The sequence below is a fragment of the Peromyscus californicus genome, unplaced genomic scaffold, assembly GCF_007827085.1.
Source record: "Peromyscus californicus insignis strain IS unplaced genomic scaffold, ASM782708v3 Scaffold_16__1_contigs__length_79575227, whole genome shotgun sequence".
Taxonomy (NCBI): domain Eukaryota; kingdom Metazoa; phylum Chordata; class Mammalia; order Rodentia; family Cricetidae; genus Peromyscus; species Peromyscus californicus.
This window is the reverse complement of record NW_026294458.1, coordinates 22,236,337-22,251,993: the sequence shown is the minus strand read 5'-3', so window position 1 is coordinate 22,251,993 and position 15,657 is coordinate 22,236,337. Positions and strand designations below refer to the sequence as shown.

Genomic DNA, 15,657 nt, shown 5'->3' with positions numbered 1-15,657 from the left:
CTCCATCCTAAGGGAACCTCTATCAAGAATTAACAAGTTGTTTTCAAAGAAAATCCTGAAACAACATGAAAAGTCCCCAATGTCTGGTATTTTATTCTGGCGTTACAGATCTCTGAAATAAACCTAATAAATGGATTGTTTAAAATTGACTGATTGGTTTCACTAACCAAAGCATACAACACACAAATACTGAAGGACCACGAAAGGCTCTTCAGCAGCTATCATGAGGTCTACATCATAACTGAAAATTACCCTAAAATGTTTTAAAATTCCTTTCAAATGACTCCATAAAGTGCTTAGAAAGCATGACTCTGCCCTGAAAGATGCAAAATCAGCTTCCCCCTTCACATACCCTGAGTTCTAAACTAGCTAGTCACTGAAGGAAAAAAGTTAACTTGCAAAAATATTTCCCATTCAGCTATCAGTTTGGACTACCCAGTTTCGGGCAAGTTCCAAAAAACACGCACTGAAGTCTCAGGTGCAACTGAAAGGAATCATTTCCGACTGCTTCATCAATTCCTGTAACAGCACATACATTTTGCCTTTTTAAAAATCTCAGTTCTCCAGTTACTTCAGCTTCTCTCAGCAGCAAAGGACTTTTCTGTCCTCACTCTTCTCTCTCACAGGATAAGGAAAGGAGATATTTTAGCCAGAATCTTCAAGTATGTTCAAATAAGCTGTCATTAAATACCACATAAACATCTCCACAAATAGATACATTTGAACACTGGATACTCAGTATATCAAACACTTCAAGAACACAGACTTTTCGGCACAGATCCACGGACAAAAGACAGTGACAGGTACTGATACATTTTAAATAATCCTCAAAGGGGATGCACTTGTACTCTAAAAATTAACACGTAATGAATGCAATGGCACCTCAAAATTAAACTTCAATGACAATGAGTCAGTGACAATTAACACTTAACTTAGCATTGGGCACAATGATACCACAACCTCAATCAAAAGTTGAATCTACTTCCAAGTTACCTTTTGATTTAACAAATTATATGGTGGCAGATTGGCGATGTCAAAACAAGAAGGTTAAGAGATAACACATTAAACCACTTAACCAATTGAAGACAATGCACTTAGAGATGCAACTGCTCGGATATTTATCTGGGGTACTTATCAGCTTCCACCAGCCCCTGGTGAGTGAGGGATGGATGCTAGCTTGCCGCCAGCATGAATGTGGGTTACCAAGCAAGTTCATCCCCAGATTAAGAAATACTTTGGATAGTCACACGGGCAAAAAGAAATATTAGGAGCCTGGGACACTTAATATCTCTATTTAGAATACAGAACCATGATAACCTGAGCTAACTAAAATAACCTCCCTCATTCCAGAAGACGCATACTCCGCAAATGTACATCATGGTTTATTAATCAAGTTTTGTCCTCCTCTTTATTCAAAGGGATGGGCAAGGGAATGCTTCCGTCGCTTTTTTAATCTGGAGGCACTGGAGCACTTGAAAAGACTGACTACCAGCAGCGAGCAGAGCGTAAGAAAACGAGTTTCAAATCCAACCAGCCAAATAAAACTAATATTCTCTCGATTCAAGGTTAATGAGGCTGGGGGATGGGGTACGGATATGGGAGGAGAAAAAGGCGATGCTGTGTCTTGACTCCAGACAGGTTTTGCCCTTTTCCAGCACCTCTGATTGTTCTATCAGGTCGGCTAGTTTAAGGTCCTGGTATTTCGAGGTTTCTTATCTTAATGGTGAGGTGGAGAAAGGGTGTAAAATAAAATCGATACTCACTGCTAACTTTCATGCTACCAAAAGCTGAAGGCTGCTGCACTGGCTTGCAGCTCTCTGCAAAGGAGGTGGTTCTCGGTCGCCCCGACATGATGGCTCTTCTTGAATCACCTTTTCCTTCCTTAATCCTTTTCTTCCTTTTGTTTTATATTAGGGTACTAGGTTAATGATAAATGCAGCATTAAGTTCTCCCGCAAGAAAGAGAAAGAAAAAAAAGACTCCGTCCTCTTGGCTTTTCACTCCGTGTGTATAGCTATTTAATAAAAATAAAAAAAAAATTGAGAGCGATGTATTTCTCCTTCAAGACAGATCAGTACTGATATTTAACACATAGATGATTTAGGGCTGGGGGGAAAAATACAATTCTTTCACCTCCCTCTCGTGGGAGGGGAGAAAAAGGGTGGAGTGGAATCCTTAAAAATATATATATATATCACGTGAACGAGGGCAAATACTTGATTGAAAATAAGTACTCTGAGTATTATATTTTCCTCGGGGATTTTTTTTTTTCCGAGTCAATGAAGAAGGGAAGCGGCGGAAGGATCACGAGCCTCACGCTTGAAGAGAAGGGGGATGGGAAGGAGGGAGGAGATGGCTCGGAGATGCGACGGCAAACGCTGCGGCTCCGGCAGCTGCGGGACCCGGCGGTCTGGCGGCGGCGGCGGCGGCGGCGGCGGCGGCCGGGTGAACCGGAGGGCAGCCGAGTCGCGAGTCAGCGGCGGGCGGTGACGACGGTGACGGCGGCTCCTCTCCTCATTGCGCCAGGAGCAGCTGCAGGCGGTGGCTGGATCCAGCGGCCATGGCGATGGCGGCGGCGGCGGCGGCGGAGGAGGCAGCAGCTCCCTTCAGACCCCAGGCAGCGGCTCCTTGACTGCTCCCCATACGCCGGGGACATGGGAACCCGGCAACCGCTTCCGTCCCTCGGGGTCCCCTCCCCCGTCCCGCGGCCCCGGCACGGCCGGCCTCCGCCCCTCGCTTTCTGCTCAGCGGCTGCTCAGGAAGTGTCCGCGCTGTGCCCGGAGCCCGGAGCCCTGTCAGCGGCTGCAGGGCCGGCTCCTCCTCACTGCCTGCCTTCCTTTGTCACTCGGCCCTGGCGGCGGCGGCGGCGGCGGCGACGGCACAAGCCCGCATTCGGCCGGGTCGGGGGCTGCTCTGTGCGAGGCGCGCCGTCTGCGCAGCCGCCTAGCCCTTCCCCACTCCCCCTCCCCCTTCCTACTCGGCCTCCGCCTCCTTCCTCCCCCACCCAGCCTTACACCGCCCAGCGCCCCGCCGCCCGCGTAACAGGCGTCTGGGAATCGCCCGCCGAGCCCGCGCCCGCCAGCTTCGGCTCGGCAGCCGAAACCCACACCGGAACCAATCAAAGACGTCGTTGGCTTGCAGCTCCGGCCGGAAAAAGCCGAGCGGACTGGATAACCAATGAGGAGACGCCGCTGGGAGGCCACGCCCCGGCGGCGAGGAATGCCGAAGGTAGCCGAACAGAAGGCGAGTGGAATCGCCTTGTTCTCTGGCTGGCTGGAGAAGAGAGTCGACAAGAGCCACGGCGGCCAATCAGAGCGGCCAGCCCGCAGGGAGAAGCCTCAAGAGTTAAGGACGGCGAAACTCCCGAGTCGCGGGAGGAACTGCACGGCTGGGCGCCGCGCCCGTTTCCTCATTGGCTGGACAGCTCCGCTGGGCGTGTACCTCTCTCAGTGATTGGTGAAGGGACGGGGGCTTCCGAGGCCATCCGGCCAGTCAGAACTTCCCCTCCTTCTTTGAGGCGGGGAGAAGAATAAAGCGGAGGGAGGGCGTCTATAAAGTGCTATCTCATTGGTCTGCAGCGTCGAGCCGATGCGCGTGGGGGTGGCGGGGGTGCGCAAAAGGGAGCCGGAGGGTGCAGGAGCCCGTGGCGGCAGCCAATGGGCGCTCACTGCCGTGCAATCGCAAGACCTAGCTGCAGTGGGATTGGCCTCGGGTAGTCCCTGGAGCGGGCGGACAGGCTGACGGGTCGGCCTGCGTCTGCTCTCCGACCGGACGCTCGTGCTGTCTGTGCAGCCGGTCTGAAAGTGCTGCGGTCGGCGGGCTGCGCTCGGAGTGCTCGAGCGGGGCGAGGGGCCGTCCCCATCCCCCGGAGCTCGGCGGGGCGCGGCTTACAGTGTTCCCCCAGGCTCTCCTCCGCGCGTGCTGAGCCTCCGAGAGGCTTAGGGCCGCCGTGGCTGGGGTTGAACCCTCAGTCGCTCAAATGGGAACAAAGCTTCCAGAGAGGCAGCGCCTCCGGGCAGCCGCGCCCGACCATCGCGGGGGGCCGTCGCTAGCTAGCATGGGGCCCTTTGCGCCAGGCGCATGCAGCCAGGCCCGGCCTTCTGGAAACGCCCCCGAAAGATGAGCTCATGCTAGATGCGCGCGCTCCTTGGGCGCGACTCCCTAGCTTAAAAGCAACCCCGAAAACAGGTGAGGGGAAATGTGGTCAGACCCAACTACCCCGGAGCTTCCGAGGAAACGCAAGACAGAAAAGCTCGTAGCAGTTTTTCGTCTTTTAGGTGATCTGCACGTTGCTGCTTAAGTAGGTCTCACACGTAGTCCAGGGTCCATTGTTCTACAAGGGACACAATTGCCTTGGTCCGTCAGAGAACTGTGTGGTATGGCTACTATGACTAGAGTAAATTAGAGTGGACACTCGCAATCCTGATTGGAATCCTGTGATGCTTGTAATATCCACCTGCATAGTCGTCTCTTTCTGTTGAGATGCTATCTCCAAAAAGCACATGTAAAAGTACACGTACTTGATCAGATTACCTAGCTGTTGCTTTAAAATCTGATGAGGGACTTGGGGCAGAACAAAGTAAGCTTTGATGAGAGACAGCCAACGTCTGGATAGTGTTTGCAGACTCAGATGTCTACAGAGGCTTGACAAATAACGCGAATGAATGAGACTGGCCTGGTAGAAGACAATGGGAATGTTAGGCGATGTGGAAACCGGAGTACCCATCCATGCTCTTCAGGGGAGCAGCTGCTCAGCTTTAGCAGCTTATTGCCTGTAGGAACGCAGGTCCACCATTGAGATAATCGTATTCTCCTTTTTTGTTAGCAAAACCATAACGTTGGGTTTTTGTGTGAGGTCTCTAAATCTTAAGTGTTAGCAAGTGGGATGTCTAAACCTTGTAGACCAAAGGAAAAGCTCAGGAAAGATGTACCCACAGGCAATCAATTTGGAAAGTCATCCCTTAACATGGGTTTGATAGCCCAAGAGCAGTAGAGGCTCCTGCTCTTCACAATTAAAATAAGGTCACTGGATGCCATGGGGGAGGGTAAAGAATGTTAAAAGCAAATGCCCTGCTTGGCAACCTTCTCATTTGAGTGGTGCCTCTCCAAGCTATTATGAAAGACCTTTGACACTGTTCCTAAAATGCTTTTATGCAAAACTTTAAATCCTTCCTAATTATACCAACAGAAAAGTAAATAACAAATGTTTAGTTTATAGAAACTGGCAACATGACTATTCTTATAGATAGAACTAGTACCAAAATAGTCTACCTTAAGGTTATGATTAGTAACTTTTCTGTTGCCTTCAGATATTTTTAACTCGTGAATTTTTTTTAAATCTGTCCAAGGTTTCCCTTTTCATAGGAAAAAAATACACATTTCAGTCCACAAATAGGACTTGGGGAAGGGGAAGGTTTATTTAACAAAACACAGGATGGCCAGGTGTGGTGGCACACTTTTAATCCTAGTACTGCAGAGGCAGGTAGATCGCTAAGTTCAAGACCACCCTGGTCTACATAATGAGTTGGAGGGTTGGGGCATGAACACTGCAGAAATATTGAAACTTAACATTCAGCAGTGGCTTTCTGAATTTTAACACCTCTTACTTTACCTTCCTCTATGGTGGGAACTATTGGAAATGGTATTAGTATGCTTAGGTAATGCTTTCAAATATTTTTGTACGTATTATCTAACTTAAAAAAATTGTTTTTACAGTGATGGGCAGGCCAGGGAAGCACTCTACCACTGAGCTATACCCCCAACCTGCCACTTAAATAAAGTACTGTTTTCAGATTGGGTCAACTGAGGCCTTGGTTAACTGATTTTTCCAAGGTCCACAAAATTAAACTAGCAGAACCAGTATTCACATCCCTTCTCCTTAGCCTCCACAATTTTCTACTCCACGATTCTATCTTGACACAATCCCCACATCCCCTAGGGACTGGTAAAGGCTCTAGCTATACAAGTCTGATTACGTAAATTCCTCCCCAGAATCCATCTGACACTGGAAGAAGACCAAGTCCATTTCATTGCCCTCTGGCCTCCACATGACTTCACCATGGCACACACCACTCCCAATAAGAAGAAAAAAGGACAGGTCTCTTACTCAACCAAGAGCTCACCAGTTCGGCTCAACTGGGTGGCCAGTGCGCTGAGAATCCACCTGTCTCTGTCCCTCAACTCTGGGGTCATAAACAGGCTAGCTTTAATGTGGGTTCTAGGGATCTGCACTCAGGTCCCCGTGTTTGCACTTCACCCACTGAGTCATATCCGCACCCCTAGAATACCTAATTTTATTTTCTTAATTATTTTATTGTTTAATGTGTATGGGTGTTTCCTCTGTATGCATGTCTGTCCCTGATGCCCACAGATACACCATCAGATCGCCTGGACCTGGACTCACTGACAGTTGTGAGCTGCCATGTGGATGCTGGAAATTGAACCAGGGTCCTCTCTGGAAGAGCAGCCAGGGTTCTTAATCACTGAGCCAACTCTCCAGCCCCCAAATACCTGATTTTTAAAAGTTGCTGTTTGCAAATGGGTAGTGGTGGTGCACTCCTTTAATCCCGGCACTCGGGAGACAGCAGGGGTTGTATGTCTGGTGTGGGTTCAGGTTCTCATGGGTCCGTGGAATCAAGAGACTGAGGCACCTGGAGGATGAATCTTCAGCCTTTCCCAGCAGCAGGGGAATTCCTCTCTCTGGACTAGTCCACCACAGTTTAGCAAAGGGCCCTTTTATTTTTATACAAATCACACCTTTAGCAAGTCAATTCTGTATACCAAAGCTTCTTATCTAGGCCCCCCAGAGGGACATTGCCAAATGCAAATTCTCAGCAAAGAATACCACAGAGTTCTGGGTTGTTCTTAAACTAAGTTTACATAGGCTTTGATCCCCTAGGAAAACTCTCAGATAAGACTTCAAACAGAAGGTACAATCACAAAAGGCAGATCAAAACTAGGTGCTAACACTCTAGAGCCAAACCAGGTATAGTTCTGTGGGACTTATCCCCATAGGCATGAGTTCAAGGTCTACAGAAGAAGTTCCAGGACAGACAAGGCTACACAGAGAAACCCTGTCTCAAAAAAAGAAAAGAAAAAAGTGTTAATGAATTTTGGCTTGGGGCTAGGGCAGATTTTCTAACGATTTCTGAAATGACCTTAAACATACCTTTGTCGTCTTGTGCTACACATTGATGCCTAGTTACTGTGGTGGTTTGAATAAGAATGGCCCCCATTGGCTCATATATTTGAATGCTGAGTCATCAGGGAAGTGGCACGGCCTAGAAGGATTAGAAGGAAGCTGGGTGGTAGTGGTGGTGCACTCCTTTAATCCCAGCACTTGGGAGGCAGAGGCAGGCAGATCGCTGTGAGTTTGAAGCCAGTGTGGTCTACAGAGTGAGATCTAGGACAGCTAGGACTATTATACAGAGAAACCCTGTCTTGAAAAACGGTGGGGGCAGTGGGGGGAGGGAAACGAAGGTTTAGGAGGTATGGCCTTGGAGGAAGTATGTCACTGGGGGTAGGTTTTGAGGTTTTAGAACCCCAAGCCAAGCCCAGTGGCTCTCTCCATTCCTTCTGCCTTGTGGATCTGCATGTAGAACTCTCAGCTGCTTCTCCAGCACCATGTCTGCCTGCATGCCCCCATGCTCCCTACCATGATGAGAACGAACTAAACCTCTGAAACTGTGAGCCAACCCCAGTTAAATGCTTTCCTTTATAAGAGTTGTCATGGTCATGGTGTCTCTTCACTGCCCTAAAACACTAGGTGACATTCCCAACAGTGATGATTATAAAATGAAAATATCATTCAACTGAAAAAATGTTGCAGATGTTCTGCGTCATGCAGCATCAAATATTCCACCAAAATTTAATTCTTGATACTTAATTTATGTAGTGAAAGACAGAGGACAACTTGCAGGAATTGGTTCCGCCCTTCTCCATGCCTGGCAGTAAGCACCTTTACCCCCGAGCCATCTCAGCAGCCTTAAGATGTAATTCTTTATGTAAAAATAAACAAGCACACAACATCTCATTCATATGCAAGTTTTCTTTTTTAACGAAGTAAAGAATGGAAACAAATTGTTTGAAAATAAATTTCTTCATGATTAATCATCGTCTGTATACCTGTTTTATATCCCCATATACTTGGGGTCATGTAAAATTTTCTCAAGCTGCAAAGGATTGAAAGTGGAATAAGCTTAAACATCCTTGCTCAAATTAGCACAGCTAAAAAGGAGATTTTCATCCCTGTAGCCTTCACGTCTGTAAGGATTCTGTCCTTAATTACGTCACCAGCCTGTGACGGCGTCCCAGCCTAGAAAGAGGGTTTGCCCTCTGTGCGTCCCTCTCTTTCCTTTCCACTCCTTCCTTCCGTCTGTCTCCTCTCTCCCCCCTTCCCTTTCCCCTCTCCCTCTCCCTCTCCCTCCCCCCCCCTCTCTCCCCCTCCCAATAAAGCTCTAAAAAGGTAACCATGGCCTGTGATTCCTCCAGCACTCTCCTCCGCCGGCATGGCCGCCACGGTGGTGGCCAGCCACAAGGAGCAGCGCCAGAGCTTAACCAACAATGTCCTTCCCCTAGCAATTTCTTTTTAGAAAATTATCCAAAATTACCAAAACACTCAAGTCCACTTGATGACCTTCTTTGTAGGATACCATGATAAGCATTAAAAGTGCAGAAGTACAGAAAATGAATGAAAGCCATCCAGGAGGAGAGAGGAATGAGGAAATATTAGATAGAAAGATAGAAGGAGGCGATAAGAAAGTCAAAGACACATGATAGCTTCGGGATGGCCCTGGATCAATACCTAGCCACCCAGAGCTTTATTCAAAAGGGCTTTTTATACAATGCCAAAGGGAGAGGCAAAAGACCTCCCCTTTGCAAGATCAAAGCACACTGTACAGCCAAGTGTAGACCCTTCCAAACACCTGGTAACCATGCCCCTGGCCAAATCATCCCATTATTCATTAACTGCTGGGTAAAGCAAGCTCAGAGTTTCTGACCCTGAATAAGTTCTCACTAGGAAGCCTTGGTGAGCCACCACAAGAGATGGCTCAGGAGTTAAGAGCACTGGTTGCTCTTCCAGATGTCCTGAGTTCAATTCCCAGCAACCACATGGTGGCTCACAACTATCTGTAATAGGATCTGATTCCCTCTTCTGGTATGCTTGAAGACAAGACAGATCACTTATATACATAAAATAGATAAACATATTTTTTAAAAAGGTGTTAAGAGCACTTGTCCTTCCAGAGGACCTGGATTCAGTTCCCAGCACCCACATGGCAGCCCGCAGGTATCTGTAACTCCAGTTCCAGGGGATCCTTTACCTCTTCTGACCTCTGGGGGCTTCTCTATGTACGTGGTACAGACATACACTGAGGTACAAATAAATGCACATAAAATAAATATTTCTTTTAAGTCCTACCCAATGAAGCTTTAACCCTGGATTATCATCCCATCACCCTTTAAAGAAAAGGGGTTTTGTTTGTTTTTTTGTTTGAGACATGGTTTCATAGAGCTGAGGCTGGCCTTAAACTAGCTTCATAGCCAGGGATGGCCCTGTGTACCTATCCTCCTGTGTCTCCCTCCCAAATGCTGGTATTAGAGGCGTGTGCCACCATGCCAGGTTAAGAAAGGCTTTTGAAATATGAAATTACCATCCACTATTATTAAAGTCAAAACACACCCTCACTGAGATGAGCTAGAAATAGAGCTATGCTAGCAGGAAGCTTTCACAGTCACCAAAATGTTTGAAGGCACCACCTGAGACTCTGTTAAGATTTTAAGGGAGGGACAGTGGAATAAAAAAGATGTGGGTTTGCTGGACGTAGTGGCACACACCTTTATTCCCAGCACTCAGGAGGCAGCGGCAGGCAGACCTTTTAGAGTTCAAGGCCAGCCTGATCTACAAAGCAAGTTCCAGGACGGGCAGGGCTACACAGAGAAACCCAGTCTTGAAAATAAACAATAAAACAAAAATTCTGACATGCATTTATGGTGGGAGATTGAAGGGCAGCTTACATGCCATGGCACATATGTGGCAGTCAGAAGACTTCTGTTGGAAGTCTGCTTTGTTAGATAAAAGGTTAACTATGTGTGCTTATGTATGGCTTCCAGTCAATTGTTAGTGTCCATTCTTTGATAGGACTCTGGGCGATGTTTGCTAGCTGCTAGCTAAGTGAGTTTCTTGGAAACAGCATAGAGTTGATTCTTGTCTTTCTAATCCAGTCCCTCAGAGTCTTTTGGGGGTGAGTTAAGGCCATTTACATTTAAGATTATAGAAAGGGTTTTTGCTATTTCCTATACATTTGCTAGGTAATGTTCTGGTTTTGTTGGATTGTGTGCATTGATTTTCCTGCAATATTAGTTCTGAGAATTTGCGGATTTGCTGTTATATGTAGTTATGTCCTTCCTGGGACTACTTGGGTTTTTTGTTCCTTTTGTTGTTGTTGTTGGTGGTGGTGGTTTTTGAGACAGCCCTGGCTGTCCTGGAACTCACTCTGTAGACCAGAGTGGCATCAAACTCAAAGATCTACCTGCCCTGCCTCCCCAATGCTGGGATTAAAGGTGTGTGCCATCACACTTTTTTTTTTTTTTTTTGGTTTTTTGGTTTTTTCGAAACAGGGTTTCTCTGTATAGTTTTGGTTCCTGTCCTGGATCTCTGTCTATAGACTATGCTGGCCTCGAACTCAAAGAGATCCACCTACCTCTGCCTCCTGAGTGCTGAGATTAAAGGTGTGCACCACCACCATCTGTCTTGAGTGCACACTTTCATGTATTCTCATAAAAGAGGCTTTTATCTTTCTCCCTCTATTTTATTCAGTTAAGAATTTTCTGTAGAGTACAAAATAAGGAACAGAGCCAGGGTGTTTGTTATAAAGTGCTGTTTAATTCCCTGTAAATGTTTAATTCATCGTACATGGATTAAATGTGAAGGAAATATTTAAAATACATTATTGAAAAGCAAAAAAAAAAGAATTTTCTGTAATGCTGGCTTGGTTGTCATCATTTGTCTAAATTTGTTGTTGTCTTAAAACACCCGGTTTTCTGCATCTATTTTGAAAGATAGCTTTGCAGGACAGAGCATTCTTGGTTCACAATTGTTTGTTATCCGAGCTTGAAATATTTCATTCCATGCTCTTCCAGCCTTCGTGGTTGGTTGGTGGTGAATATACCTGGGGTAATTCTAATATCTGCCTTTGTATGTGAGTTAACATTTTTCTCATGCGGCTTTTAGTATTGTTTCTTTGCTTTGGTTTTTGTTGTTGTTGTTTTAGTTTTGTTTTGTTTTGTTTTGTTTTTCCAAGACAGGATTTCTCCTGAAACTCACAGTTTAGACCAGGCGATTCACTCTGTAGTGTAGATGTAACCAACCGTCTTATTAAATAAGAAACACAGAAGCAATGCAAAGAAGAAAGCCAAGAGGTCAGAGCTAAGAGCTAAAACCTTACCCTTCCTCCTGCGGTGGTCCTACCTCTCCGAAAGAGAGCTACTTCCTGTGTTAAAGTCTTTATAAAGACTTTCGGTTCTGCCTTCTCATTGGTTGTAAACCCAACCACATGACCGCCTCGTCACTGCCTGTCTGTACAGATCTCCGGGTCTTTTATGGTTGGTATTGAGATTAAAGGCGTGTGTCTCCAATGCTGGCTCTATCCCTGAACACACAGAGATCTACCTAGCTCTGCCTACCAAGTGCTGGCATTAAAGGCGTGCGCCACCACCGCCCAGCTTTCCTATGGCTTGCTAATAGCTCTGACCCCTGGGCAACTTTATTTATTAACATACAGATAACATTTTAATACAAATAAAATATCACCATATTTCCCCTTTTCTATTTTAATAAAAAGAAAAAAGGAAAAAGCTTATAACTAACATAAGAAAAACTATATACAAAAGTACAATAACTAGATACAATATATACAAGTAATAAATACCTAAACAATGTCTAGTCCATTTGTATTTGACAAATTCAGAGAAAATAATTCCATTATCCTATTGTATCTAATTCACTTTCTATCCTAATTAATCTTCAACTATAACTAACTAATCTTCAACTCCCTCAGAGACCCAAGAAGGAAATAATATTAGCTAACAAAAATAAAAACAGGAAGTACATGCAAGCAACTTCCAAAAAATTGTGAGTTTCTCCGCAGTGTTGGGGCATCATCTTCAGCCTATAGGCTTAGCATATCTGACAGACTCATTTGTGAAGTAGGATGTACACAAGGTCAACAGTTCAACCTCACATTGGGTTGAGAGCAGTCCATGTGCCAGAAACACCTGAATTCCACTAGTGTCATGTCATGATTCAGGATTTTAAATTCTGGAAATTGTTGATGTTTTTTGAATTCAGCTGTCCATTCTTGGCTGTGTATATATGGCTTCATCTCAGCATCCCGTTCTTCTCCACATCCCTCTATCAAATGCCAGTCTACTCTTGAGAGGTGTGAGCTTAGTTACTCTTCAAGAATGACTGTTTCAGCTGCTGTTCCATTGCACATCAGAAGCCATCGGCCCACTGCCTGTTCAGCTGCCTTAGAAGAAAAGGGCACTGTACCTTTCCTGGATTGCAAAGGCCACTTCAGGGATGGTGCCATATTGTCCTGGCCTCAGAAGATGCCTTTTGATAAAGCCATAACCACACTTGTTTTGGCAAGAATCAGTAGTCCTTTGTTTCGTGTTCTGTCTGTCCTGTTTGTCAGCAGTTGATTCAAGGATACTTTGTTGTCCAGTGGCTAACTTTTGCCGCAGTGAAAGTTAACTCCAATTGCAGTTTTTTCAATGCCCATATTTTCTCTGAAGTAGATTGATACTGCCAGGAGCTGACATGTCTCATAGTCATAACAAAAAAGAAAAATTTTCTAAGTTATTAAAACATTTCAAATGCCATATTCTATAGATCTCTGAAGGGTTTGAAGATGACCTCGAACTCACAGAGATCCACGTGCCTCTGCCTCCCGAGTGCTGGGATTAAAGGCATACGCCACCTCGCCTGATGTGTCATGAGAGTGTCTTCTCTGTTGTGTCTATTATGGAGCTCTAAATGACTCTTGTGTTTGGATGTCTACTTCATTCTCTAAATTTGGAATGTTTTACACTATAATTATATTAAATAGTCTGTTTGTTACAATTGGTTTTATCTCTGCTCCTTCTTCTGTGCCGTGAATGCTCAGACTTGACCTCATGAATATATCCCAGACTTCTTAGAAATACTGTTCATGTATCTTTTCTTCTTCTTCTTCTTCTTCTTCTTCTTCTTCTTCTTCTTCTTCTTCTTCTTCTTCTTCTTTGTGTGTGTGTGTATGTGTGTGTGTGTGTGTGTGTGTGTGTGTGTGTATGTGTGTGGTGTGATTTGTATTATTATCTCCACTTCTCCCATTCCTGAAATTTATTCTTCTACATGATGCTTTCTGATGTGCTTTTTATTTGGTTGGCCATCTCTTTGACTTCTAGTATTTCTGTTTGGTTCTTTTATTCAGTGTTTTAGTTTCCTTGATGAATCACCCACCCACCCATCCATATTTTAGATTTTCTCCTCCATTTTAAAGTTTCACTCATTTTAGACACTGTCTAGTCTAGGTCTTGGATACAGTTCCTTCAGGCATGCATCTGTTTGAGCCTTCTATGTGATCATTGATTCTTTTTAGAAGTAAAACTCTGAATTCTTTCTTCGACATTTCCACCATCTCTACTATCTTATAGGAGAGTTATCCAGTTGGGGATGGATCATAGGAGATGGTTGTGTCTTATTTTTGAACTTCTTTCTTGGGCTTTGCTCATCGGCCAAAGTCCATTTGTCTTTCAGTTTGCCTTGCCCATCTATTTGTTGTTTTCCGTTGCTCTTCCTAGAGTGATGGCTGCATGATGATCAGCTATGGAGACTAGTGCCCCTTAATGCTGATTACTAAATGGGGCCACTGACGTGGTCCTGTCTTGGCTGTGCACCAGTAGGACCAAGGGTGGGGCCAAGCACTGAGCACCATGGCGACCAAATGGAGTCAAACCCCCTGATTTCTTATTTAGATTCTGTGAACTTGCTTGAGGCAGAAATCCAGACACCAGACTCAATGAAGTCTGTGTACTGGATATGGGCTGTGGTTAGAATCATGGGCCCAAAGTAACCTCTGGGACCACAGAATAGACTGCTAGCCCTTTGGTGACCATTGGGACTCGAGAAGTCAAAACCCAGGTCCCATGCCGACCTTTGAGAGCATAGAACTAAAGACCCAGTCTCTCAGGAGGCACTGGGTGCAGTAAGCTGAAGCCCCAGCCCTGCCTTGCCCTCTAGGGCCACTAAGGCTGGAGGCCTGGCTCCGTGGTTTTCTTTAGTCCCTTCAGGGCCAGAGGACAACTTAGGAGAGTCAGTCCTCTCTTCCCACCATATGGGTCCAGAGGATCAAATTCAGTCTGTCAGGCTTGACAGCAAGCACTTTCTTGCCACCCCATGTGGGGCTTTAAATAATGATATTTGAAGCTTCATTTATTATACCTTTCATCTTTTTACTTTTCTGTATATCTTATGTTAATCCAAGGACTAAAGGTCATAAACCATTAGTGTAAACAAGGGTTATTTTCCAGATCAATATGGGAGGAAAGAACATTCAAAGAAACACAGTGTTACCTGGTGACAGAGATCTACGCATCAGGAAAACAGAAATTTGGAGGTAATTTGAGATCATGGAGCATGTAGAGTCAGGTCCAGTAGAAAATAAAGAAAGCAGTATTAGATATTACTTCACTGGGTAAATTATGCTGTATTAGCTCTGTATTATGCATCCATTAAAAATAAGTGCAACATTCTATCACTCTGAAGGCAAAAGCCAGCCTGTTCTACACAGTAGGTTCCAGGCTAACCAGTACCACACATAGTGAGACCCTGTCTCAAAAACAAACAAAAGGTAACTCAGAAATACTTCTATGAAACAGTGCTGGTGAAAAACAAAATGCCAGGGGCCAGAGAGATGCCTCGGTGTTTAAGAGTGCTTGCTGTTCTTCCATGGGACCCAAGTTCAGTCCCCAGCACCAAAACCAGCTCCAGCTCCAGCTCCAGCTTTCAGAGATCCAACATCCTCTTTGAGCCACCACGGCCCCTGTGTGCACGTTCACATATACACAGACTTCCACTGATATACATAGATAGATAGTAAATATTTCAAATGATGCAAATTGGGATAATTTTGTTAGTAAACTCATGCAAAAATCTTTTAAAATGTGGGAGTATTTTATAAAAATACTAACAGGGTTGTAACTCGTGCTCAAATCAGTTGCGTGAGTGGAGGACCCTACGATCTGCAGTGAGGCTAAGGATTTGGAGATGAAGGAAGGAAAGGGGGAAATAAGTCATGCTTCAATTCCAGCCCGCCAGACAAAGCCCTTCCTCAGTAAACCCCTAGGGGCTGGAGCTGTCAGAGCAATTAAGGACAGTGTGTGTGTGTCTGTTCATCTGATTTCAGAAAAACCAGTTTTGCCGAAACAGAAAGCTGATAGAGGAGACTAATGGGAGATAAGGTGTAAAGGGTGCTTTGGGGTCAGATCTGAGGGAGCTTTGAATGTTACACCAAGAAATCTGGCTTTTGTACCGTAGACTGGAGAATGATGGATGGTACTTTACAGACAAGGCACCGTTGTGAGAAAGCCTCTGCAATAACCTGCATTGTGTGGT

At 45.3% G+C, this 15,657-nt stretch overlaps 1 protein-coding gene across 2 annotated transcripts in view; it reads right to left on the bottom strand.

Moving 5' to 3' along the window:
• Positions 1 to 2,243, bottom strand: part of Gsk3b (glycogen synthase kinase 3 beta) — a 155,264-nt gene extending 153,021 nt beyond the window's left edge. For both annotated transcript variants that reach the window (XM_052740672.1, XM_052740673.1), the window contains exon 1: positions 1,764 to 2,243. In XM_052740672.1, the coding sequence (XP_052596632.1) occupies positions 1,764 to 1,851 (88 nt within the window). In that variant the 5' untranslated portion in view covers positions 1,852 to 2,243. The remainder of the gene's footprint in view (positions 1 to 1,763) is intronic.
• Positions 2,244 to 15,657: the final 13,414 nt, after the last annotated feature.